Raw genomic sequence first — 24,829 nt, forward strand, 5'->3', positions numbered from 1 at the left:
ATCGTCCTCATACATGTCGACACACACGTACCGACACACAGCACACACACAGGGAATGCTCTGATAGAGGACAGGACCCCACTAGCCCTTTGGGGAGACAGAGGGAGAGTTTGCCAGCACACACCAAAACGCTATAATTATACAGGGACAACCTTTATATAAGTGTTTTCCCTTATAGCATCTTAATATATAATCATATCGCCAAATAAGTGCCCCCCCTCTCTGTTTTAACCCTGTTTCTGTAGTGCAGTGCAGGGGAGAGCCTGGGAGCCTTCCCACCAGCAGTTCTGTGAGGGAAAATGGCGCTGTGTGCCGAGGAGAATAGGCCCCGCCCCCTTTTCGGCGGGCTTCTTCTCCCGTTTTTCTGACAACCTGGCAGGGGTTAAATACATCCATATAGCCCCAGAGGCTATATGTGATGTATTTTTAGCCAGTATAGGTACTTTCATTGCTGCCCAGGGCGCCCCCCCCAGCGCCCTGCACCCTCAGTGACCGTTGGTGTGAAGTGTGCTGAGAGCAATGGCGCACAGCTGCAGTGCTGTGCGCTACCTCATGAAGACTGAGAAGTCTTCAGCCGCCGATTTCTGGACCTCTTCTCTCTTCAGCATCTGCAAGGGGGTCGGCGGCGCGGCTCCGGTGACCCATCCAGGCTGTACCTGTGATCGTCCCTCTGGAGCTAGTGTCCAGTAGCCTAAGAAGCCAATCCATCCTGCACGCAGGTGAGTTCACTTCTTCTCCCCTAAGTCCCTCGTTGCAGTGAGCCTGTTGCCAGCAGGACTCAATGAAAATAAAAAACCTAATAAAACTTTTACTCTAAGCAGCTCTTTAGGAGAGCCACCTAGATTGCACCCTTCTCGGCCGGGCACAAAAACCTAACTGAGGCTTGGAGGAGGGTCATAGGGGGAGGAGCCAGTGCACACCACCTGATCCTAAAGCTTTTACTTTTGTGCCCCGTCTCCTGCGGAGCCGCTATTCCCCCATGGTCCTGACGGAGTCCCCAGCATCCACTTAGGACGTCAGAGAAATGGGAGCGTGCATACCTGTGAAAAGCCGCGTTTTCATGTGATATGCACAAAAAGTTTACTCGCTGTAAATTACTTTTTTGTCAGACAATTGAATCCCCCCCAGTACACCATTCAACAGAATAGTCAGCCATACTATTTAGTAAAATGTCAAGTGCCTATATACTAGTACAGAAACTGCTAATAAAGTATGTGGACAAGAGACAGTGTTGGGTCTTGTCATATAGAAGCATGCAAATGAAACAAGCATGACATACGAGATCATCTGTCAATATTGAATATTCAGTAATATTGTGGTAAATAAAAATATTAAAAATACTTAAAGTACCAGGTAATATTGGGTATTGCATAAAGGTAGTCAAGTAGCATTGACATATGGATGTAGGATTATTACAATGACAATACCCTAGTCATAATATGGTTAGATGAAAAACAATTACAGCAGTACTCATGTACTGTAGTTAGTACGGCTCCTTCTCCTGTAAGCAAAAAATATAATAGAAACTGTAAATTCTTTTTCACATTTTGTTTTATGAAAATTGAAACAGAAACACAGGGAAACAGTGTTGTGAATTGTGTCGGCCTAAGATTAAGTATCAGACAAGGCGCACCAGTAATCCCTGATGTGTTGTGCAGAGCAGATCTCCCAGTAAGGGGAAATTAGAGGGCAGGTACGGAATACATGCAAAGGTTCCTCTGGCTAGACGACATCTACAGCGCCTACAATTGACAGAAAGGTAAGCTTGTGTACATTCCATTAGCGGTTCTATACCATTTAAAAAAAAAATTGTAATATGTTTCTTGCATCTGAGAACTAATGAGGCATTCAGTTGTTTGCCTAATTATTTTGTTCCATCAAACTCCAGAAAATGGTCTACCCAGGTCACGTTCCCAACAAGTAAGCAGAGCAGGCAGATAATTTTCAAGCACATCCAGTGACAGGTAGGGCTTTGGTGTAACGTGACATAGGTCTGTCCCTTGCCCACTGTTCTATTACAGTCATAAGCCTATTAAAGCTTTGACAGTTGTATAAAATAGTCTGTCCAATAGCAAATTACTGCTGTAACCTGGTGGTGTTCATTCACCCAGAACATGTCCCATCCACATGACGCTGACTGGTATGAATTCAAGACCGTTTTTATTTCCACTGGGAATCTTACGAGTGCGTGTGGAGTAATTAGAAATTATTCCTCACCAAACGAAAGGTCTCAAACAGCAGCATAGGTTTCACACTAACTCTGGTGTGAAAAGAATTACCCGGAAAAAGTAAAAGGTCACTCAGAGAATCCAGCTCTAATGTGGTACTTTAAAATGTCAATAACGTAAACAGGTCACATCAGAGGCATCCCGCAGTGGGTGTGTAAGAAATGCATGATGGCTTTACTGGTAATGTGAAGTGAATCTACTTGAACTGGTTCCCTGTTGTCCCGCACGGATATAGGAGCATAAGATAATGACAGCGCTCTTCAGACCTCCCTACTATTGCGCTATTCACCTGCTCTCATGGAGAGCTTGTCCATGAAACGGATTTTCCAAATGGGAGTATATTCCTGTAGAGGTCATAGTTCACTGCGCTTAGGGTTATAACACTTGACTTGAGAAGAAAGGAGGGGACTCCCTTTCCCAGCTCCCTCACAGCTGCAACTTGCACACACAAGTACAGTGACATTCTCCGTCTATAGATCCATTTAAGTATAGAGGGGGTTTGTAGATGGAATTGCGGCCAAAGGGGACTTGTGCATATGCAGAGATCCATCTGATTTTAGATGGATCTCTTGCAAAGATATCGGCCTGTTACAAGTGCTGATAAAGATGATGGTTATTCAAACAAGCCTATGGATAACATAGATATAGTGGCTAATATGTATACAACTTGGCATTTGGGGGAATATGTGCATTTAGCTCCATGCACGCACTGCAAGTGTAATTGCAGTCAACTTGTATGCTACTTCCAATCTGATCCACTGGGTTTACTATATTTTACATCTTCATCATACAGGCATGCTGGGGAAGACAAGACAATCTATGCAAGTGTACAAATCAATTTACGACAGGCATTGGCCAAAGCAGAATAGGGCAAATGGGGTGGTTCAGCAAAATGACATTTTTAGTTACTCATTCAACTTTCCCTGAACTATTGCTTTCATGATTGAATGTTAATATTACAAGAATTTAATTGTAACTGCAGAACTCCTTGTCTAAAAGCAAAGCAGGGGTTAATTTTATTTTTAATTAAACCATAGTGAGGTGACACCAGAACTATATTTATTTATTACACATAATTTTTGTGATTTTCAGCACTTATATGAAAAAGGACAAATGGAAGGTCAAAAATGTGCCCCTTTAAAAGCATAGGATGAGCACGATTGCTACCACCGGAAAGGATATCATAAAAAGCTGTGTATCCTTCTGAAAAACAGGTCCAGCTGGGTAAATGCGTCTACTCCATACCCTTCCAACCACTTTCAGCACGGAACAACCATGATCCCACCGGGTGTGGTATGGAAGATCAACAGTGGTTAAGGTCGACCGGTACAAAAGTTCAACAGGCTCAAAAAGTCAACATGACAGTGGTCGACACAAGTTTTTCCATTAAATCTTTTGTGTGTAATATGTCACCACCATTAGTCGAAACACACACCCTTGCAAGTAGGTAACCATTACCGATCGTAGTCCATGTGGATAGTAAAATTAAGCAAATGTTGGGGGAAAATGTAACCCCCCACCCAAAAAAAAACAAAAAAAAAACACAACATAAAAACATGTCATGTCAACCTTTTGAACCTGTTGACCTATAAGCTACTATCTGGATACTGATATTACCATCAAGCGGGCAAGATCCTGCACCTCTGTAGACACAACCATATTAGCACACAAACCCATTGATGTAGCCTTATATTTGGACAAAATGGGCAAATGTCATCATATATGTATAAGCATTTTCAGAGTTTTTTTTGTTTTTGTACACATTTTTAAATTTGTTTTAATATAACCTTGTTAACTTACACCACTGTTGTCTCAATTTCACAACAAAACTATGCCTGGGATTTTGGTTCTTTCAATATCCAGACCAAGCGGAGGATGCCTATTCATGGGAAAAGACATACTAGTGAAACTGGAAGGCCATTGTCAAAAACACAGCTAAAACCTTAAAATAAAAATAAAACACTTGTACAGGAAATTTATGGAGGCTACAAAATGGTCAGAAGCTATGCCCCATGTTAAATTTTATTAACAAAAAGTGCAACAGAAACAATATAAAGTTCAAATAAACATGTAAACAATAGATTTAAAACTGAGAATGCACAAGTAAAAGGACAGTGAACACAAGACAGCTTACATTGTATTCATGTTTAGGTTGGACTAATAGTAGTTTTCAGACAACAGCAACAATACATACAGCAGTAAAACTATGAACAGACACGGTATTTGCAATTCCAGAGTTTGCTTAATTCATAACAGAATGAGCAACATTCCTTGCAGGTTTAAGTATAATAATTTTTTTTTTTTAAACATTTTATAATTAAAACAATTTTAAAAAGAATTGTGAATCACAACCTGTTCAGCAGTGTGAAGTGTTACTTCTAATTTTCTATGTAGCAGACAAAGTTCTTTTGAAGGATTCAACAAACGTAACACCATACAAATGGGAAATAAATAACTGACAAGAATTCAGTATACAAATGACCAGTAACTAAGTAAAGCATCAGTTGGAAATGAATGTGTTCATAAGGATTGGGGATCAGTATTTAACAATGTGTCTCTGAATATCATTGCTATAAGACTTGTAGATAGAATTAATATAAATTCTAAATGTAAAGGTTGTTGGTATGGCCCAAAGCAACCAATCAGATTCTAGCTATCAGTTATCTAGTACATTCTAGAAAATGATAGCTGGTATCTGATTGGTTCCTATGCATTACACCTCCACATTTTTGTTTTAGAAGATTTAATAAATCTACCCCTTAATGTTTCACACTGGTGCTCACTAGATTAGGGCAATATTTGTCTGAGCAACATATGTACTAATAATTGAGTTATTGAAATCTCACTAGAACGCAGTCTGTGAAATGCAAATGACAGATGAGACAAATTTTTGCTTTCATTTTCTTTTCTCCATTTTTAAAGTGCAAAATTCTCCGTATTTGTAAAACAATGAACAAAATTAACTGTTATCTTTGTTACTCCCCCATAACAGCTCATCCACAGGAAAACTACTGTCAAAATATTCTTAATATGCACACATAATGAAATTACTGGATGTGACAAAGCAATGAATTGGAAATAAAAAATAACTTTTGATCGTATATATATATATATTGTTTCATTATGCTGCTGAAAACCCTTAAGCCAGTGTTTCCTACGTCCTCCTGTAACTCCAACAGCCCATGTTTTTAGGATTTCTTTAATGAGGCACAGGTGACTTCGTTTCCACAGACCTAAATCAGAAAACATGAGCTGTTGGAGGTGTGTGAGGAAAGAATTTCTGAAACATTAGACAAAATACTAAGCCTCTTGATGAATAGAACCTGAAGCACTGAAGCCTGCAGCCTGGAAATTAGACCTGACAAAACATTAAATAATGTCAAAACATTTTTGGTCTTTAAATAAATATGAAATATTACATTTTACATCACAATTAATAATTCGTTTTGATTACAGGTTTCCTAGAGATAACGGAATATTATACGGAGAGTAACAGCCAATGAACATAATAAGGGTGTTACTAATGCTTGTTGTGCATTTTCTACCTTGAAGGTGATGGCTCTCACACTGTATACATTGCACGGTCGTGGACAATATCATCTTTCCTCAGATGGAATGCATTATTGGCACACAGGTGAAGGCACCCAGTTTGCATATCAGCTCAGAAAAAAAATGTTTCTGGTTGAAGAAATCTTTTAAGTAGCGCAGACCTGAAGTGTTGTGTACTCACACACAGTAACAGGTAAGTACTGGAACACATGGTAGCTTTTAATACAGAAATATACATCTACGCTATATTGAGATTTATTTATTGCTGGTAATCGCTATCTTCTAGCATCTATCTATTTTTTATATATTAAAAGTAATCTATAGAATTACATTACTTCTTAACAGATAAGCATTTCTTGTATATTATTATTATTATTGCCTTTACCGTCCCTGGAGCCACAGTACAAATGGAGAACTACAGCTTCTTACAAACGCCTACAGTAACCATGCGCGTATATAAGCTACATTCCTCGCCATTAGTTCAGTGCAGAAATGCCAAAAAATGAATAGGAGTTTTTGTAGTTGGATATTACAAAAGGAATCCTCTTCAGCCGCACTGGTTTTCCTGTCTCCACCTCCACCTCCCTTGAACTTCCTGTTACACCCAGCGCCAGCACTGTACCTCTCTCCTTCAGATGACCTCACTGAAGGCACACTGACAGAAATGATGAAGGAGCCACCTCCCTGCTAACATATGAAGTGACGGAATGAGTTCATTATGGACATGACGTTGCGAGGACCAGCACTGTAAATGTACTAAACCTCTATTTAATGCAATGAATAGGAATGGTCCCCATGTTTACATATAGTGAACAGCAATGGAAAACATGAGTACATTACAGTCTGCTCTTTTCTTCCTCTAGGATTGCTGCAGATAACCGATCATGTGAAATAGCTGTGTGTGGATATTTACAGTACCTGGACCTTTTGAATGAAAGGAGTTTATTAGTATTAGTTAAATGTGATTTATGAAGGGCATTTGTAGTGCTACTAGACATATTTGTACTGTATGTAATATAAATAAGTTACAGCAGTGAGTGTGCATCCCATGTTGGATATACTGTAAGTAGTCTGATATTTTTGCTTCTCTCCGTCTCTGCATTATTGAAGCGATATGTTCTCTATATTCTCCATCAAATTACCTAGGCCAGAAAACAAACATAAATATACCAATTACAGATCTAAAGTCACAGAGCACAGTTTACTTCACTCCTGAGACAGACTCATAATATGTTACTGAAGCACCATGACCACTTTCTCACTAAATGCAGTTCCCACTCATTACCGATCCATCATGCCTGTCACTTCATGTTTGCATCCTTCCTGCAGTGCACAAGGGCTGATAAGCTGCACAGCACTGCCACCACAGTTCTTTTCCTCCCACTGATTTCTAGAACTGCAAGGGATAGCTGTTGTATTCACCATTTCTGGCCTGGTTTAAATCAGGTCACAGATGGGCTATTGTCCTACTCTCTAAGTCACACTGATTAGTCTACAGTGCCAAATGCTTAATGTTACATCTGCACACTTGTGTTCCCGCATGTACTTATTCAGTTGTATGCATCTTTATATACCAAATAAAATCAGGTACATATGTGAGCCTTAAACGGCTATGGATGAATCGTGAACCACCACCTTGACCATGGTTTAGGTTAGTGCAATATTTAACGCTCACAGGGCCTAATTCAGCATGGATTGCAATTGCAAATGCATACCACCTCCTGCCCGCATTTGCGATGCAATCGCATATGGTGGCGATGTTCATCTGCAACAGCAGGTTGAGTAAGCCGCAAAACAGTCCTTGGCCTCGCCACTCCTGTTTCCGACAATACCAGCTGCTCGCATCCCTCCCTCTAAATCCCTCTGCCTATCAATCAGGCAGAGCCGATTGCATTTCTGCAATGCAATCTCAGTACCCATTCTGCACATTTGCAAAACGGGTCCTGCGCATGTGCAGTTTCCCGACAATCGGAAAAATGCGCTGGCGAGCACATTAGTGATCCTTTGTGAATTAGGCCCGCAGATAATAGATAGCATTTAAAGATTCATAACTCATAAGATGCATTAAGAAACACACTTGGCTGCAGACCCTTACTATACTGTACTGTATACACATTTGGCTGCGGACCCTATACTATACTGTAAATATAGACAAATGTAAACATTTGTGTATGTAAGTATGTGAGGCCCAAAGTGAAATAGTTTGATCTCACCGATAGCTTCCCTTATAAAAAACCCCCCCCCAGAAAATTACAGCTATACCCAATACATTTAGTGAGTGTGCCTATGTGGGGGTATTCAATTATTTTCACCCCTCTCCTCACCTGTTCTGTTTCTGCTGACGGGTGTGGTTTTATCATTTCAGCTCGCTACCCCCGGGGTAGTGAGGCGCCCACCCCTGATTACCATGGGCGCAATATGTGCGATTACTGGGTTCACTTTGGAAAAGAGATTGGGCGTGATATATCATTTGAATACCAGCCTATATGTTAAATGCTTTTGTTTACACTGCTTCAGCACAACAATGGGGGTCATTGGTTCAATGCCAACAAATGCTCTGTGTGTGTGGAGTTCACATGTTCTCCCCATATATTCATTGTTTCCTTCCTCTGGTAGGTTAACTAGCTTCTGATTAAATTAATTTGTGAGCGCATATGTATTTTAGATTATACAGTATAGATTGTAAGCTCCACCAGTGCAGAAACTGTGGTGAATGATTAAAAATTCTCAGTAAAGACCTGCGTAATATATAGTCACTATATGAATGGCTGTTAATTTAATACTGATGCCATTCCCTATGTAATGATGCTAACATGAATAGCACAAACTTCCAACAATGGGAAGCTTGCTCACTTTTGTGTTCTCTCCAATAGTTTCCTAAGCCTCTCATCTCCATAAATGCTGCCTCCTTGTAATGAGGCTGATGAAAAGTGTAGCACAAGTTGTCTGAAGATCATACTGTATGTGCCTTCACACTGCATATACGCCAAAACAAAGCATATGCTAGATCAAGAGTCTCATACAGATGTAGCCATGCTCATTTATCCTGCGATGCATGGATTGTGCTACTAAAGTGCCCGCATACGCACGCCATTGACTTCTATGAAGTGAATGCCACTGCAGTTTGACATGATGCATATGCCCATGGGAACGATGAACGTGGCTACATCTGTACATCTCAGGGGAATCTCTACTTGCAACTGAGCAGGTGTAACTAGCCTGCGATAAGTTCTCTTGCTGGCATTGCCAGATTAAGGAGGGAGAAGGGGGTGGGCAGGGAATACTGTACCCCAGGGTTTCCCTCTGTCAGGGTGCCCCCCCCAGCCGGAGAACACTGCCACCACTAGCACTCCCTCTTGTGCAGCAGCAGAACTAGGCAGCCATAATGTGAGCAGGACAATATGCAGCATAGGCAGAGACACAGAAGTATCAACGGAGCTTCCCGACCAGAGAAGAGGCAGGATGGGGGGAGATAGTTTTAAGTGACCCAGGGATCCCAGCTTCTCCTCCTCCACGCCTGGGTGTCTGTGTCCTATGTAACGTGTTATCTAATGAGAGCATTTGGGTATAGAGAGAGACACACACACATACAGAGTCCTCCTGAGTCCTGTCCCCCAGTGTGTAAGTAGTACAGAGGTTCCTGCTATTCTTGCGTGACAAGATAAATTATAGATATTTTTTTATGTGTGTATTTTAAGTGGTCTTTATTCCACTACAAGAAAACTTTATAAAATAGTTGTCACTCAATTAGATTGAGCCATAAATATTACCCAGACATTATTAAACTATTAGTTTAAATCTAATATACACCAATGGTTCAAATTTAATAAAACACAATCCACACCTCCCAAATTACCCATTCCACGAGGGACAAAATGCTCTCTGCCTGAACACCCCTCTTATCTTATGATTGAAAACACCTTTGTTGAAATGCCTTTTTTTATCAATTAAATAGTTCAACACAGGTGATGCCAATCATATACTAAGAGGGAAGTTCAAGTAGAGAGCACTTTGTCCCTCCTAGAATGGTTCATGTTTGGAGGTATGCACAATATAATATACACCCCCCCCAATCACCTCACTGTCTCAAGTGCTCCGGGCTCCCCCAAGGCTTAATCCAGCCCTGTTTGTAGGAGTCGGAGAGGGCAAGATGATGGGGCATGCAGAGTTCTGCATACAATAAATATGCCTGTTCCAGACAGGTCTTTTGGACCATAGATAGAGCTAGCGACAGTGGGCACTAAACAGGATGGTTGCTGAGAAACCAAATATACAAATATGTGAAATCTTGCCACAAGAATGCATACAACACTGCACATGGGTGAATTTAACATTTGGGTCTGTGCATGGAATATGAGAGTAATTACAGTCGATTTGTGTTCAACTCTGTACTGGCCCCTATATGTTGTGGTTACGATAGTGCCACTCCCTCCTAAAGTGACTCTCCTCATTATGTACTTTAGCTCAGTTAGTACCACCAACCTGCTCACTCCCATAGCAATAAGCTAATCCTAATGCCTAGATAAGAAATGTATGAATACACACACCCTGCAACACCAAATACAACAATTACCATTTTAACATTTAATCAGTGATGAGAGGCGTAAGATACAGCACCAGAGACAGGGTCGCATCAAAAAAAGAGGAGACCTGTGTGCAGTCTACGTCCTGGCCCCTCCTTTCTAGCCGGCAGAGCAATAGACTCTGGGCACTAGGGTCACTAGGAGAGCCTAGCGCTGTTCCACAGTGCACATGTGCGAAAGCTGGGAAATTGGCCGCCGTGCCATTTTCACGGCGGTTTCTGCAGCGCTGCTGCAGCTGACGTGGGACTCCATTTAAAAAATGGGTGCAGGAAGTGCGGAGTGGGCACGACTGAGACCCAAGTTCACTGCACCCATTACAGATACGCCAGTGACCAGAGAGCAAACAGATGCTGAAATTGTAGATATCCCAAACAACTGAAAAATAAAAAGCTCTCTGCACGCGTGTTAAACTTACATTTCAGTGTTCTGCCCATCCATTTTCACACAATAGCACCCCTTTCTAGCTCTGCTTAATAGCACAGTGCCAGTATCCTTTCACCATGTTCGATCTCTCAGCGTCACTGTTTAGCCCATTCCCACTTCTGTTCACTTTGATAGCAACAGTCCCTATTCTCAAACCTTGCTCTCTTACATAGCACACATCACCACTTATCCATCAATGTTCTCCTACATAGAGCCACAACATTTTTCCCCTTCCTAGATCTACTGTCTTCCACAGCATCTGTTTCCTTTCCAGGCCTGTCCACACCAAGTTTGAGTTTCCTTCCCTAGGCTACTTTAATCTTCAGCAGTAGTTGCCTTCCATAGCTCTAGTCTCCTAACAAAATCTACACTGTTCTCTACAGAACACTTATAAAAAGTAAGCTAGGATGTACTACAAATAAAGGTTACCTTCCACTGTCCTCTCCAGCAGCAAAATGAAGGTCTTCGGAGCTTATGTTATTGTCTTCTGCAAAAGTGCAGCTTTGATCTGTAAGAAAATGTATATGTTTCCTTGAGAACAGTGCCATAAAGTCCATTGATCATATTTATTTTCAGACATTTAAAGTTTTAATGAAGTGATGCTTTGAAATTGATTCACAAAGACCCAAGTTCCATGGTATTTATAATGGAACAGTGGCTTAAATATTTTTCTAAACAGTACAACTAAAATGCCACTACTTTGCAGGAAAACAATCATGGTTTGCGGTTTGGTTTCTATGCGTAAAATACTATTCAATAAAGGCATGTGACATTTTTGGTTTGGTAACTTACTGAATAGGTGTAGAGTAGATATAATGATTTCCATAATATTTTTTACAAATGCTGCCAATGAAACCACTGTCAAATATTGGTCATCTACACAAAAAAACTCTGTCCGATTAATGATGCGGATACTGTGCTTACTATAATAGAATACACAACCTTTTTTTATGAATTTGTGTATATTACTTAAATGGGGTCCAGGCACCCACACCATTTGTTCTATGGTACAAGGTCGCAGTACTAACAATTAGCCTCTGCCAAGTGTCTGTTAATCAAGGAGCACTCCTGGGCAGGAGAGATCCTAACCGCAGCTGATAATGAGAGTCAGCTCCTGACTGAAGGATCATACGCTGGGCTGGGCTTAGCTTATTGTGTACGAGGCTTACATTTCTACTTTACATCACACAAATATGCACAATTGGATATATTACTCAGAACTTGCAGAAGCTGGAAAGGAGAAACCCCAGAACATGCTACTGCCACATGGTGTTGTGGTCAGCAAATGTCTCCTTACTAACAAAATGAATGACAATGCAATGCTACAGCTGAGTGAGGAAACGCAGGGGTCATTTTTTTCACATCTTGTGTTAGATATTAGGCTGGCTACACACTTGCCTATGTGCACTCGATATATCGTCCGAACCGTCACGGACAGCAGCAAGTGTGTACCCAGTCTTAGACATGGGGCTCCAAATGCTGGAAAACAACAAAATCTAACCATTCCATATAATGGATCCCATACTTTTAGTTGTATAATGTACAGTAGATGAAAGTATTAAAACCACTACAAGACACCAAAAATATGGATGGAATAAATGTATAAATTAGTATTTTGGTGAAACAAGAAGTCAAATGGTACCACAAACAACAAAATACTAGAAAAAAAGGGGAAACATTCATTGTTAATGAGAATGGTTTATCATTATAATAATTGTAGCTAACGAGGCAAAATGATAAACTCATCCATAGACTACAATGTATAATACTGCCACCCAAAGTCAACATGTAAAATATATGATTTTACTTAGGGTGAATATAAAATGCAGTTTTCAACCATACTCTACTTTAACATAACGGACATGGAAAGTCACAATTAAATTTAGATCTTTTGTTTAGCTACAACTATGCCACTGTCTGAAATCCTTGTCTAAATGGCTGCCAAGATGTTTAATAACATTAAAATAGCATAGACAGCATACCACTCACACTTGTAGAGATACTGCTTGCTGTTTCCATGTGTATGACTCCACTAAACAATACAGAACATTTATATATATTGTAAGTCAATGTTACCTATATTTATGCCATTTAAAGTGTATGATTTAGCTATATATGGACTCTAGTGTAAACCTACATTTATGTTGGCGGCCTTTACTTGCCCTTTGTAAATGAATCTAGTGGCATTACAGGAATCAGAAATACCACACGTGTGCGGATCAAGGAACAAAGCTAAGAAGAGAGAAATAACAGAAGATGAAAACCAGTAATTTAATCAGATAGATTTAAGTCAATGATAATTTGGTTTAACATGTGCTGTGGACACTTTCTAAAATAGCACAATTTACAAACAGCCTTTAGATTAAAAGGATATACTAACTATACTAAATTAATAACAAAACAAAAAAATAGCTTTTAGAAACAATGTTTATTTAAATCGGAAAATGCCATAAACGTTGCAAGATACAGTAACAAAGGTTCTCCCTCCTTCCCCTTTCCGATGAGGAGGCCTGGGAGGACATGATGATATGAATATTTAAAAAGCACCATCTCCATTGAAAGAAACATCCTGCAAACTGTACTATTGATGGTACTATATCCCCAAGAGATCTAGCCAAAATACCCCTCTCACTCATTCACCTGTTGGAGAACCAGCAACCTTCAGGGGACATGTCCAGTGACAAGCCCCTACTGGAAAGTGGGTCATAATCTCCTGTGTAATTTAAGGCCCAATACAGAATGATACCTGAATCTTTCTTTTATCATACAGGTATTTATTCCAATGGTTTGGGAAACACTGAGTCCCACACTTCCTACATCCTTCTCTGCCCCACAAAATCTGGCAGACTGCAATTCTGGAGAAACTCACCTATTACCTGCAGAATAAGGTTCACATGTACATCCAGGTCTGGGTTCCTGGATCCTTTTCAGGGACAGACCTGCTTTTCATCCCACCCTAGTACTCTGGACAAACCTATGCATGATGAAAAGCTGCACCTTCCTTTCTACAGCCACTGCTCTCTCTAAACCAGGGGTGGCCAACCAGTCAAAGGCAAAAAGCCAGAAAAGATCCATAGTAAAGGGCAAAAGACACTATCATGCGCGTGCCGTAGGTGCGCGCACAAAAATGGGGGCGTGGCCTAGTTTTCACAAAGCCACACCTTATTTTTGTGCGCGCACCTTTCGGTATGACATTTGTAGGAGTATGACCTTGTGTCATAACCCCGTTTTTAGTCATGTTGTACAGTGCCACATACATATAATGCCCCAGTACAGTGCCACATACATATAAAAATGCCAAAAAATGGGTGCCACCACAGTGCCAGATACATATACCCTCATCCACAGTGCCAGATACACATATGTCCACACAGTGCCAGATAAATATATGCCCCCAGTACCAGATCCACATGCCCCCAGTGCCAGCTATGCCCCCAGTGCAGATCCACATGCCCTCACTGTGCCAGCTATGCCCCCAGTGCAGATCTACATGTCCCCACAGTGGCTCCCCTCCCCCCCCCCCCAGGTGCTGCTCACCATGCTGCTGCTGTGAATGGAGGGGAGGAGAGCGCAGCGCGCGCCTCTCCTGTTCCTCTGACTCCGGCGGAGGTGTCTATCTTCAATTCAGCGCCGGCCAGTGAGCCAATCAGAGCTCGCGGTCCGACAGCCAATCAGGAGCTTAGCTGCTGGACCGCGAGCTCTGATTGGCTCATGGCTCGGCACCGAATTGAAGATGGACACCGCCGCAGGAGTCAGAGGAACAGGAGAGGCGCGCGCTGCACTCTCCTCCCCTCCCCTCTCCTCACACGCCGGAGAGACTGTAGATTAACACACAGCAACTTCTAAACCTTAGAAGTTGCTGTGTGTTGGGCAGCGGTGGCCGGGAGCGGATCTAGCCGCATGCGGAGGATGAAAGACCCGCGGGTTGGCCACCACTGCTCTAAACTATTATGACGCCTACGTTCTTGCCTTGCTTCCTAATGCTCTGCACCCCCTTCTAATATCTCCAGTTTATAGTATATATACATAAGTTTCCCTTTCCTACTAGTCCACCCACAAACACTTATCACCTGTGGAAAAAATATATAGGAATTTAGGTTTTACCAACTGGTTTTTCATGTCCAAGGTTGTAAAATGTCCTGTACATGACCCTGCTGCAAAATGGTTTACATTAGTACTGACGTTTGCATGGTTGTACGATTCTTATCATTTACTGTTTGCAACCAACCAAAATAAAGAATTCTAGGCAGTGGGGGTACCAGGGTTGGTGACACACTGTGCACCAAATACCCTCCCCCCATCATGCACTGAAAAGGGGGTGTGACCTCACGGAAAGCCATCATTCACATCAGTCTGGAGACCTGTGCAGCATTCCCAGATACGCTGGGCTGCCCTGGGAGACTGACCCCTGCACTGCCAGCTTCTCCTCAGTGATAGGAGCTGGGTGCTGCACGATAATCTCACAGTATAGCACCCGGTCACTGTGGAGAAGCCGGCATTCTAGTGTTACCCCCTACAAGGGTGACACCTGGGTGTGGCCTGCACCCCTCTTGTGGCGCTGCTGATTATAGAATACGTTTCCCATATCCAAAATGCTGGGGACCAGTAGTATTTGGGATTTTTCTGAAATTTTGAATATTTGCATACCATAATTAGATATCTTGGGTGTGGAACCCACACCTAACATGAAATGCATGTTTCATACACACCTTATACACACAGTGTGGAAGTAATTTTATACTATACTGGCAATAATTTTGTGCATGAAACAAAGATTGTGTACACTGAACCATCATAAAGTAAAGGAGTCATTATCTTAGTCGCACTCCAAAAATGTGGGATTTTGGATAGAGGAGACTCAACCGGTATATAAAAATACAGCAGCAAAATAGACATATAAATGTCACCAAATCAATCAAGTTATATAAGAGCAGTGTAAATTACAGCATAACATTAATTTTGAGGAGCTGAAATAAAAAATAAAACAAGAAGAATAAAAAATGGAGAACAAATATTCTGGAAACCAATGCCATTCTAACTGATAGAAAAGGGCAAATAACATTTCTGTTGAGTTTGAAAGTGCAGAGTCTACAAAATATTTTCATCATACAGGAGACAGAAATGGCGAGTCAAAAGGTAATGTGATTTGGGCATGCTTTGATTTTTGTGATAGGAGAACTTCACTTTCATTTCCCACCTTATTAAAAATGATGTACTTAACAATACATCTACCATAAAATAGCAAGTATTTTCTATGTGACCACAGCTGAAAAAGCAGAGTTGGGGTAAACCATATTGGTTACTGTAGTTTTGCATAAACCAGACGTTCAATAACATTTAACCATTATATTTAAAAATGATGGCTATTGGCCCAACTAAGGATTTCCAGTGTGCAGTGTTGTGTAGGCCAAGCTTTAATATGGTATTTTGCAGAGACACTGAAAGGCAGTCTCTGGATTATTACTGGGATTAAAAGGGTGTTGTATTGAAAGTCGACAGTAACTAGGTCGACAATGTCTAGGTCGACCACTATTGGTCGACAGTAACTAGGTCGACAGGGTCTTTAGGTCGACAGGTCAAAAGGTCGACATGCGTTATTAATGTTATTTTGGGGTCGTTTTCTTCGTAGAGTGACCGGGAACCCCAATTAGTGCACCGCGTCCCCTCGCATGGCTCGCTTCGCTCGCCATGCTTCGGGCATGGTGCCTTCGCTCCGCTACCGCTTCGCTCGGCACAGATTACCGTTCCAATCGTAGTCCACGTGGATCGTTAAGTATGAAAAGGTTCAAAAAAAGAAAAAAAATGTGAAAAACTCATGTCAACCTTTTGACCTGTCGACCTAGAACATGTCGATCTAAAGACCCTGTCGACCTAGATACCCGATCGACCTAGTTACTGTCGACCAATAGTGGTTGACCTAGACATGGTCGACCTAGTTACGGTCGACTTTCAATCCGGATCCCGATTAAACGCAGTAACAAATAACAATACAAATCAATTCCAAATTGTCTATAACAAAAGAGCTCCTGAATAGGTGACAAATATTTACTGGAATTAAAAAAAAAAAAACGTAGTAAGACAAGCAATTTGGAAGAGATGGCCAATTTGTAAGAAGTTCTGTGATAACCTTAATTTAAAAGTAACCAACCTATATCCAAGATTGACTCCATACATCAGGACATCACATCCCACCAGACCAGCCACCACCCAATCCCTTGCCACCCCTCCCCTTCTTTCTCTCATTTATCTGGTGAGGCAGCACTGACATCTGGGGCCTTTAGCACTGAATTAAATTATATTTTATATTATAAAAAAGTGTAACTTTTGAACCATAACGGCTATTCCAAATCTGTAGCAATAAACTTTTCAGCAAATTCTGATGTTGTTTGACATGTTACACAACCCCCTTTCTATTTAAAAAAAACCTGACTTAGATCAAGATGGACGATTTCAAGATGGCGCCCATGTTTGGTACATACCCTAAAAGATAGCCCACCTCACATATACCTTACTGAAATTTTCCCATTTCCTGCACAATTTTTAAAACAAAAGTGTACACTGCGACTTTTAAATCACCGTGTATAATAGACTTATAAAGCAAAGCTTTGCACTACAGTATTGGTATAGAGGCTGATATTATCCAAAGAAAGTAGGAGCTCTGCCGCCAAAATGGACTGCTAGGTCACACACTACCAAAAAGAAAAAAAAAAAAGAAAAAAAAGGATTCACTTGTTTTTTTAGTAACCCTATCCCTGTATTTCACATTAGTACAAGGTAGAATTAGCTGTTTTGCTTGTATTAATCCTAATATGGTACAAATAGTAAAACTGTGTGTAGTTTCAGTCTTCCAAAATGCAACCATTTGGAATTCTGCATTTATTCACAGAGAATGTTACACTGGGTGGAAGTCGTCTGGTTTCTCAGGCCGCACAGGAACCTCTGGTGATATCACAAGTAGCATAGGATGAGATTAACTACCTTGTGTATAATCCTTCTCTCTAGCTAATTTAAGATGAAAAAAAAAATCTGTGGTCTGGAGACCTTCTGGGTATGAGCTATGGGACAACTCATTGTTCTCTTAATGACATATGGGGAAATAATGAAAAAACATAATAATAATAATAATAATGCAGATAACAGAATACTTTCTCACCTTCTGCACAAGGCTGTGACGTGAAAGTGTCATTAAAGCCATCACAGGTAATGCTCTCTTCCTGCTCTTCGTTTTCCGTATCGCACTCAATGTCACTGTCACTACTCATTCCTGGCAATATATGAAGAACGTGCTTGGAGCACACAGCAGCTGTCAGTGTAAGATATGAACAGATTACAATATACAAATATTCAATGAAAATAAAGAAAACCATTTGTAATAAATACACAAATAAAAACACCATTTTACTTAATCAGTCCAAACACATGTGTGTTGTATATTATGAAGAAATGCAGGACTAGTTCTAGCACTGAAAATGTTAATGCACTATGCTAGGAAATGAGACTAAATAGTACAGTAGAACATCACGCAGCAGTGACTAAGCGTGAAAAACGTCTCTTATACCATGTCACTGAAAGACCTTCTCTAAATGCCAACACCTACACACTTTTCACATACTGCAGATAGGGATGGATGCTGGCACCTTAATATAAGTTCTGTATTACAAGGCATCAGTCATTGAAATTTAAATGAGTGCAGGGGTGGAAGAATGCAGAGATATAGCAAGAAATAAATAAAACACTTTGTATTAGGATCGCTTACAAAAATCAAGACTTTTGTAGCTAACGCAGCTAGCAAACAATAGATGTAGTTAGCAATTGTTTCAAAAATGCCTACTGAGTAAGCTTTGTGATTCAGATCATACCAATTATTCTGCAGAATTTTGGGCTTTAAGATTGAGTTGTAAGTGCACAACTCATGGAGGAAAAAAGATTATGCAATGAATATTTCCGTAGCAATATTCATTTAGTATTTCTTACAAACACAATTTTAATTTCTCTTCTTCAGCCCTCAGCAGTATATTAGACACGTTGTATAAAACGAGATTTATGGTAAGAACTTACCGTTGTTAAATCTTTCTGCGAGGTACACTGGGCTCCACAGGGAATGACATTGGGGTGTAGAGTAGAATCTTGATCCGAGGCACGAACAGGCTCAAAGCTTTGACCTTCTTCCCAAGATGCATAGCGCCGCCTCCTCTATAACCCCGCCTCCATGCACAGTTTTTGTTAACCAGTCCAATGCAGTAGCAGGTAAAAGAGACGACAACCGTTAGTAGCCACATACACCACATTCTCACGACAGGAGAAAGTGTCAGCGGCTAATGCCATACCAACCCAAGGAAGCTAAGTGCGTCAGGGTGGGCGCCCTGTGGAACCCAGTGTACCTCGCAGAAAGAGATTTAACAACGGTAAGTTCTTACCATAAATCTTGTTTTCTGCTGCGGGGTACACTGGGTTCCATAGGGAACAACATCGGGGATGTCCTAAAGCAGTTCCTACGCACAGTAGTGGGCACAAGAACCTGGCATCCAAAGGAAGCATCCTGGGAGGCGGATGTATCGAAGGCATAAAACTTTATGAACGTGTTCACCGAGGACCACGTAGCCACCTTGCACAATTGTTCAAGGGTCGCACCACGGCGGGCCGCCCAAGAAGGTCCAACAGACCGAGTAGAATGGGCTTTGATGGTAGCAGGAGCTGGAAGGCCAGCCTGTACATAAGCATGTGCAATCACCATTCTAATCCATCTGGCCAGGGTCTGCTTGTGAGCAGGCCAGCTACGTTTGTGAAAACCAAACAGTACAAAGAGAATCGGAGGCAGTTCTCTTCACATAGATATAGAGAGCCCATACCACATCCAAAGACCTCTCTTTGGAAGACAATTCAGTAGAGGCAAAGGCCGGAACCACGATTTCCCGATTAAGGTGGAAAGAAGACACCACCTTAGGTAGATACCCGGGATGTATTCGAAGAACTGCCCAGTCACGGTGAAAAATCAGATAGGGGGATCTACAAGACAAGGCACCCAAATCCGACACCCGTCTAGCAGAGGCAAAAGCCAGGAGAAACAATATCTTAAGAGAAAGCCACTTAAGGTCTGTAGATTCAAGAGGCTCAGACGGAGACTCATGTAATGCCTCCAGAACCACCAACAAATTCCAAGGAGCCACAGGTGGGACATAGGGAGGTTGAATCCATAAAACACCCTGAGTGAAAGTATGAACATCAGGCAGAGTCACAATTTTTTACTCTGGAACGAAACCGACAAGGCAGAAATATAAACCTTGATGGAGGCCAGACGAAAGGCCCAAGTCCACGCCCTGTTGTAGAAAGGCCAAAAGTTTGTCCGTACTAAACTTGTAAGCGTCATGACTGTTAGATGCGCACCAAGCAAAGTAAGAAATCCAGACACTATGATAAATCAGAGCAGAAGCCGGTTTCCGGGCCTTCAACATGGTTTGAATGACCGCCTCAGAAAATCCTTTGGCCCTCAGAACGGAAGCTTCAAGAGCCACGCCGTCAAAGCTACCGGGCCAAATCCTGATATACACAGGGGCCCTGAACAAGGAGATCTGGGTGATGCAGAAATAGAAGGGGACGCTCTATCGAGAGACCCTGAAGATCTGAGAATCAATCCCGTCTGGGCCGCGCAGGAGCGATCAGAAGCAGGAGTCCTCCTTCTTTCTTGAACTTCCTTATTACTCTGGGCAGGAGTGACACTGGAGGGAACACATATGGTAGCTGAAAGTTCCATGGAATTGCCAGTGCGTCCACGAACGCTGCTTGAGGATCCCTTGTCATTGCTCCGAAGACTGGAACCTTGTGATTGTGTCGAGACGCCATCAGGTCCACATCTGGGAGGCACAACTCGTCCACTAGGAGTTGAAATACTTCTGGATGGAGGCTCCACTCTCCGGCATGTACGTCCTGGCGACTGAGAAAGTCCGCTTCCCAGTTTACGACCCCCGGAATGAACACTGCCGAGACGGCTTGCAGATGGCGTTCCGCCCACTGAAGAATCCGTGATACTTCCTTCATTGCCATGCGGCTTCGAGTGGCGTCTTGATGATTGATGTACGCCACTGTGTTGGCGTTGTCCGAATGTACTTGAACAGGTCTGTTCTGTATTAAATGCTGGGCCAAGTTCAAGGAATTGAACGCTGCCCGCAATTCCAGAATGTTTAATCGGGAGGAACCCTGAAGGGAGTGTTGCTCCAACCCCTCAGACTGGCGTCCGTCGTCAGAAGGACCCAGTTGGAGATCCAGAAGGGACGACCCCTGTTCAATCATTGGTCATGAAGCCACTAGCTCAGTGACAAACGGACCTCTGGAGACAATGAGACCTGATCCGGTGAGGCAGGCCGTACCACTTGGCAAGAATCAGCCTCTGGAGAGGGCGGGAATGGAATTGAGCATGCTCCACCATGTTGAAAGCCGACACCATGAGACCTAGCACTTGCATCGCCAAATGTATCGACACTTGCGGACGTGATAGGAAGCATCGAATCCTGTCCTGAAGTTTCAGGACCTTCTCCTGAGACAAGAACAATCACTGGTTGTGAATGTTCAACAACGCCTCCAGGTGCACCATGCTCTGAGCAGGGACCAGGGAAGATTTCTTCCAGTTGAAGAGCCACTCGAGGGCTTGCAGAAACTGGAGTGTCAGATCCAGATGGTGTAGGAGAAATTCTGGGGAATTCTCCAGGATCAACAAGTTGTCCAGATACGGGAGGATCCTAACCCCTTGACGGCGGAGTACAGCCATCATTACCGCCATGACCTTCGTGAAGAATCGCAGAGCCGTGGTCAAACCAAAAGGTAAAACCCAAAATTGGTAATGGAGGTTGCCAACAGCAAACCTCAGGTAATGCTGATGCGGCATTGCAATAGGAATATGCAGGTAAGCATCCTGTATGTCCAGGGAGACCATATAATCCCCGGGTTCCAAGGCCAGAACAATAGAGCGAAGAGTTTCCATACGAAATTTGGAGACCCTCACATATTTGTTCAAGTACTTGAGGTTGAGAATGGACCGAGAGCACCCATTCAGTTTCAGGACTAGGAATAGTGGTGAATAGAACCCATTGCTTCTCTGAACCAGAGGCACCTGTATTACCACTCCTATGTCCAGGAGGGACTGTATCACCAAATGAAGAGTCTTTGCCTTCACCGAAGGAACGTCTGTCAGGCAAAATCGATGAGGGGGATAATTCTTGAAGGATACGGCATAACCTCGAGTGACAACTTCCCGTACCCAGGCATCAGAAGTGGTATTCAACTATTCCTGGGTAAACCCTAGAAGTCGTAAGTTTAGTTACCAGCATACTTGATAATGTGGAGAAAGTAACCCAAGGTGGGTCATTTGGAACCCCCGTTGTCACTGTCTCACTGGGGGGTAGAGAACCCCCAGAACCTGAACCCTCTGCTGCTATGTTTTCCTCTAATGTGTCTGCAGTGTCACCACCACGCAATGTGTGATCAGCCCCAGCTCCGTCGCCCCTTGTAGCTGACATATCTGAAAGCTCAATTTACGGGCAACCTAGTACAATATCAGCAGTCTAATACCTTAACAAGAACCCCCTGTGCGGTGTATCAGAACAAACAGAGAATTCAAGAGGTATATGGTGACTGAAAATCCCAGAGAAAAATACACAATCCTGTGAAACACCTATATTAAACAATAACCCTGACGCACTTAGTCCCCTCAGGGTACAGAATATAGGGATAGCAATCTAAGCGAGATACACGAAATGGAAGTCACGCAGCAGCTGTATATGCGCACACACACACACACACACAGTCACATGTACAATGCAGAAATTATGACATGTACTAAAATTGCACTGTACTAGCAATACAAAGTAATACCAAGTACAGCTATACAATCAATAGATATATCAATGCACAGTAAATACTGGATGTATAGCACAGGGTACTTGTACTATATACTGTAACCCTGACTAAATGCACTATTTCTTAACTAACATGGTCAGCAGACCTGTAGAATACTTAAGTGTCCTGTAAAATGCACAGCGCTGACATGCAGGCAGCTTTACGGAGGAGGATTTGCACAAACAGTCCCTGGATCAGCTCAGCATGTGGAAATGGCGCCCAAACGCTGACAGGGAGCGAGAAAGAGAGAGAGATGCAGCTCCAGGGCGGGAACATTTACTCTAAATGGCGCCCTGGGGCTGGGGGAGGGGCTACAGGTCAAAGCCTTATCCCCTTGCTGGACTTCACCACCGGGTACTGTGAGCCATGTAACAAACGGTTTTTAGTAAAACAGACGTGTGCCCTTGCCCTGGTGGTCTAGTGGGGTCCTCGTACTGCCACAGTGTCCACACCAGTGCGCGCGGCCCGCCTCCCACCAACCGCTCCGGATTGCTCTTACCTCCTCCCTAAGTGCGGCCACGCGATCCTGGAGAACTTCGGTGGTGTGTGTGCCTTACATTAAAAAAAACTGAGCCTCCGCTGTAAGTACCCGGCAACCAGGACACGGGAGTATACAGCGCCGCTGGGGGAGGTGATGGAGCTGCAGCAGGAGATGTCTGACTGACATCTAATACAGACAGTGTCTCTGCAGTCCTTGAAGTCTTCAATATTCACTTATAAAAGCTCTTCTAATATTTTAGTGATCCCATAAAGGCGTTCCCTTCATTACTGACCACGCTACATGATTTCCACTTGATCTCGGGCTTCTTAATCAATTTCGATAAAACAGAAGCTTTGGCTCTTGGACCCAAGGCCGCACGAAATTGGGGCTCCAGATTTCCCTTTAAATGGGCGACTGGTTTCATAACCTACCTGGGCTTACGCTTCTCACCTACCCTAGCCGAACTGTACCCACTGAACTTTTCCCGTGCCATTAACAAAATGATTGAAGATTTTACACGCTGGCAAACCTTACCAATCTCATATATAGGTAGATGCCACTTATACAAAATGATCTCCTTCTCCCGTTTATTATACCCGATCCAAATGCTCCCATATCTTCTGACCAAACGAGATGTACAAACAATTAACAAGGCCCTTAATACTTTCATATGGACAAACAAACGTCCACGTATAGCCCTTTTTAAACTGAAACAACAGACAACGCTGGGTGGCGTGAATATACCATGCCCAGAAGACTATTCTTTAGCCGCTAACTACAGATATGCCCTTGACTGGGTGAGAGGTTCCTCTAACTACACTAATATATCTCTGGAACAGAGTATGCTATCCCATGGTACTTTGTCTACCATATTACATTTTCCAGACCCCTTCACACTGACGTCCATCCGCTCGAACCCGCTGCTACTCGCTCCATGCAAAGCGTGGCAACATCTTCGAAAACGCAAAGGGCTGACAACTACCTGCTCCCTATTCCAACCACTCCTGCATAACCCAGACTTTCAAGGCGGAGACACAGATGCTATTATCAAGACTTGGTACTCCCAAGGCTTACGTTTAGTGTATCAATTCTTAAATGTCACCTGTACCGAAGTACTTACCTTGTCACAATTAAAGATTAAATTCCCGAACTTACATATACCACTATTCGCATATTTTCAAGTACGCAGCTTTGCAACACAATTGATAACACGCTTACGGCCAGCAGATTATAACTTTCCCCTGGACACCCAACTGCGTTTAAACCCCCAGTCTTCCTATCCAACATCCTTTATTTATGCACACACCAGACGCCAACTTGACTTAGATTGTCAAACCACAGGCCTAGCTAAATGGTCGACCACTCTACCAGACATCCCTCTACAGACCATAATACATTGGCACTTGTTACTTAATAATAAGATTTTACTCACCGGTAAATCTATTTCTCGTAGTCCGTAGTGGATGCTGGGAACTCCGTAAGGACCATGGGGAATAGACGGGCTCCGCAGGAGACTGGGCACTCTAAAAGAAAGATTAGGTACTATCTAGTGTGCACTGGCTCCTCCCTCTATGCCCCTCCTCCAGACCTCAGTTAGGATACTGTGCCCGGAAGAGCTGACACAATAAGGAAGGATTTTGAATCCCGGGTAAGACTCATACCAGCCACACCGTATA

General features: G+C 42.6%; 1 protein-coding gene across 5 annotated transcripts in view; it reads right to left on the bottom strand.

The window, feature by feature from the left end:
• Positions 1–4,232: 4,232 nt before the first annotated feature.
• The window catches only part of TRIM37 (tripartite motif containing 37), a 436,939-nt gene continuing 416,342 nt past the window's right edge, over positions 4,233–24,829 (bottom strand). For 3 of the 5 annotated variants that reach the window (XM_063953906.1, XM_063953907.1, XM_063953909.1), the window contains 4 exons: positions 17,937–18,086; positions 12,921–13,015; positions 11,213–11,291; positions 4,233–6,919 (listed from right to left, as the gene is read on the bottom strand). In XM_063953906.1, the coding sequence (XP_063809976.1) occupies positions 11,256–11,291; positions 12,921–13,015; positions 17,937–18,086 (281 nt within the window). In that variant the 3' untranslated portion in view covers positions 4,233–6,919; positions 11,213–11,255. Of the gene's footprint in view, positions 6,920–11,208; positions 11,292–12,920; positions 13,016–17,936; positions 18,087–24,829 lie in introns of those variants that run through there. The other 2 variants (XM_063953908.1, XM_063953910.1) reach the window with 2 other exon arrangements.

The sequence above is a fragment of the Pseudophryne corroboree genome, chromosome 2 (assembly GCF_028390025.1).
Source record: "Pseudophryne corroboree isolate aPseCor3 chromosome 2, aPseCor3.hap2, whole genome shotgun sequence".
NCBI lineage: Eukaryota > Metazoa > Chordata > Amphibia > Anura > Myobatrachidae > Pseudophryne > Pseudophryne corroboree.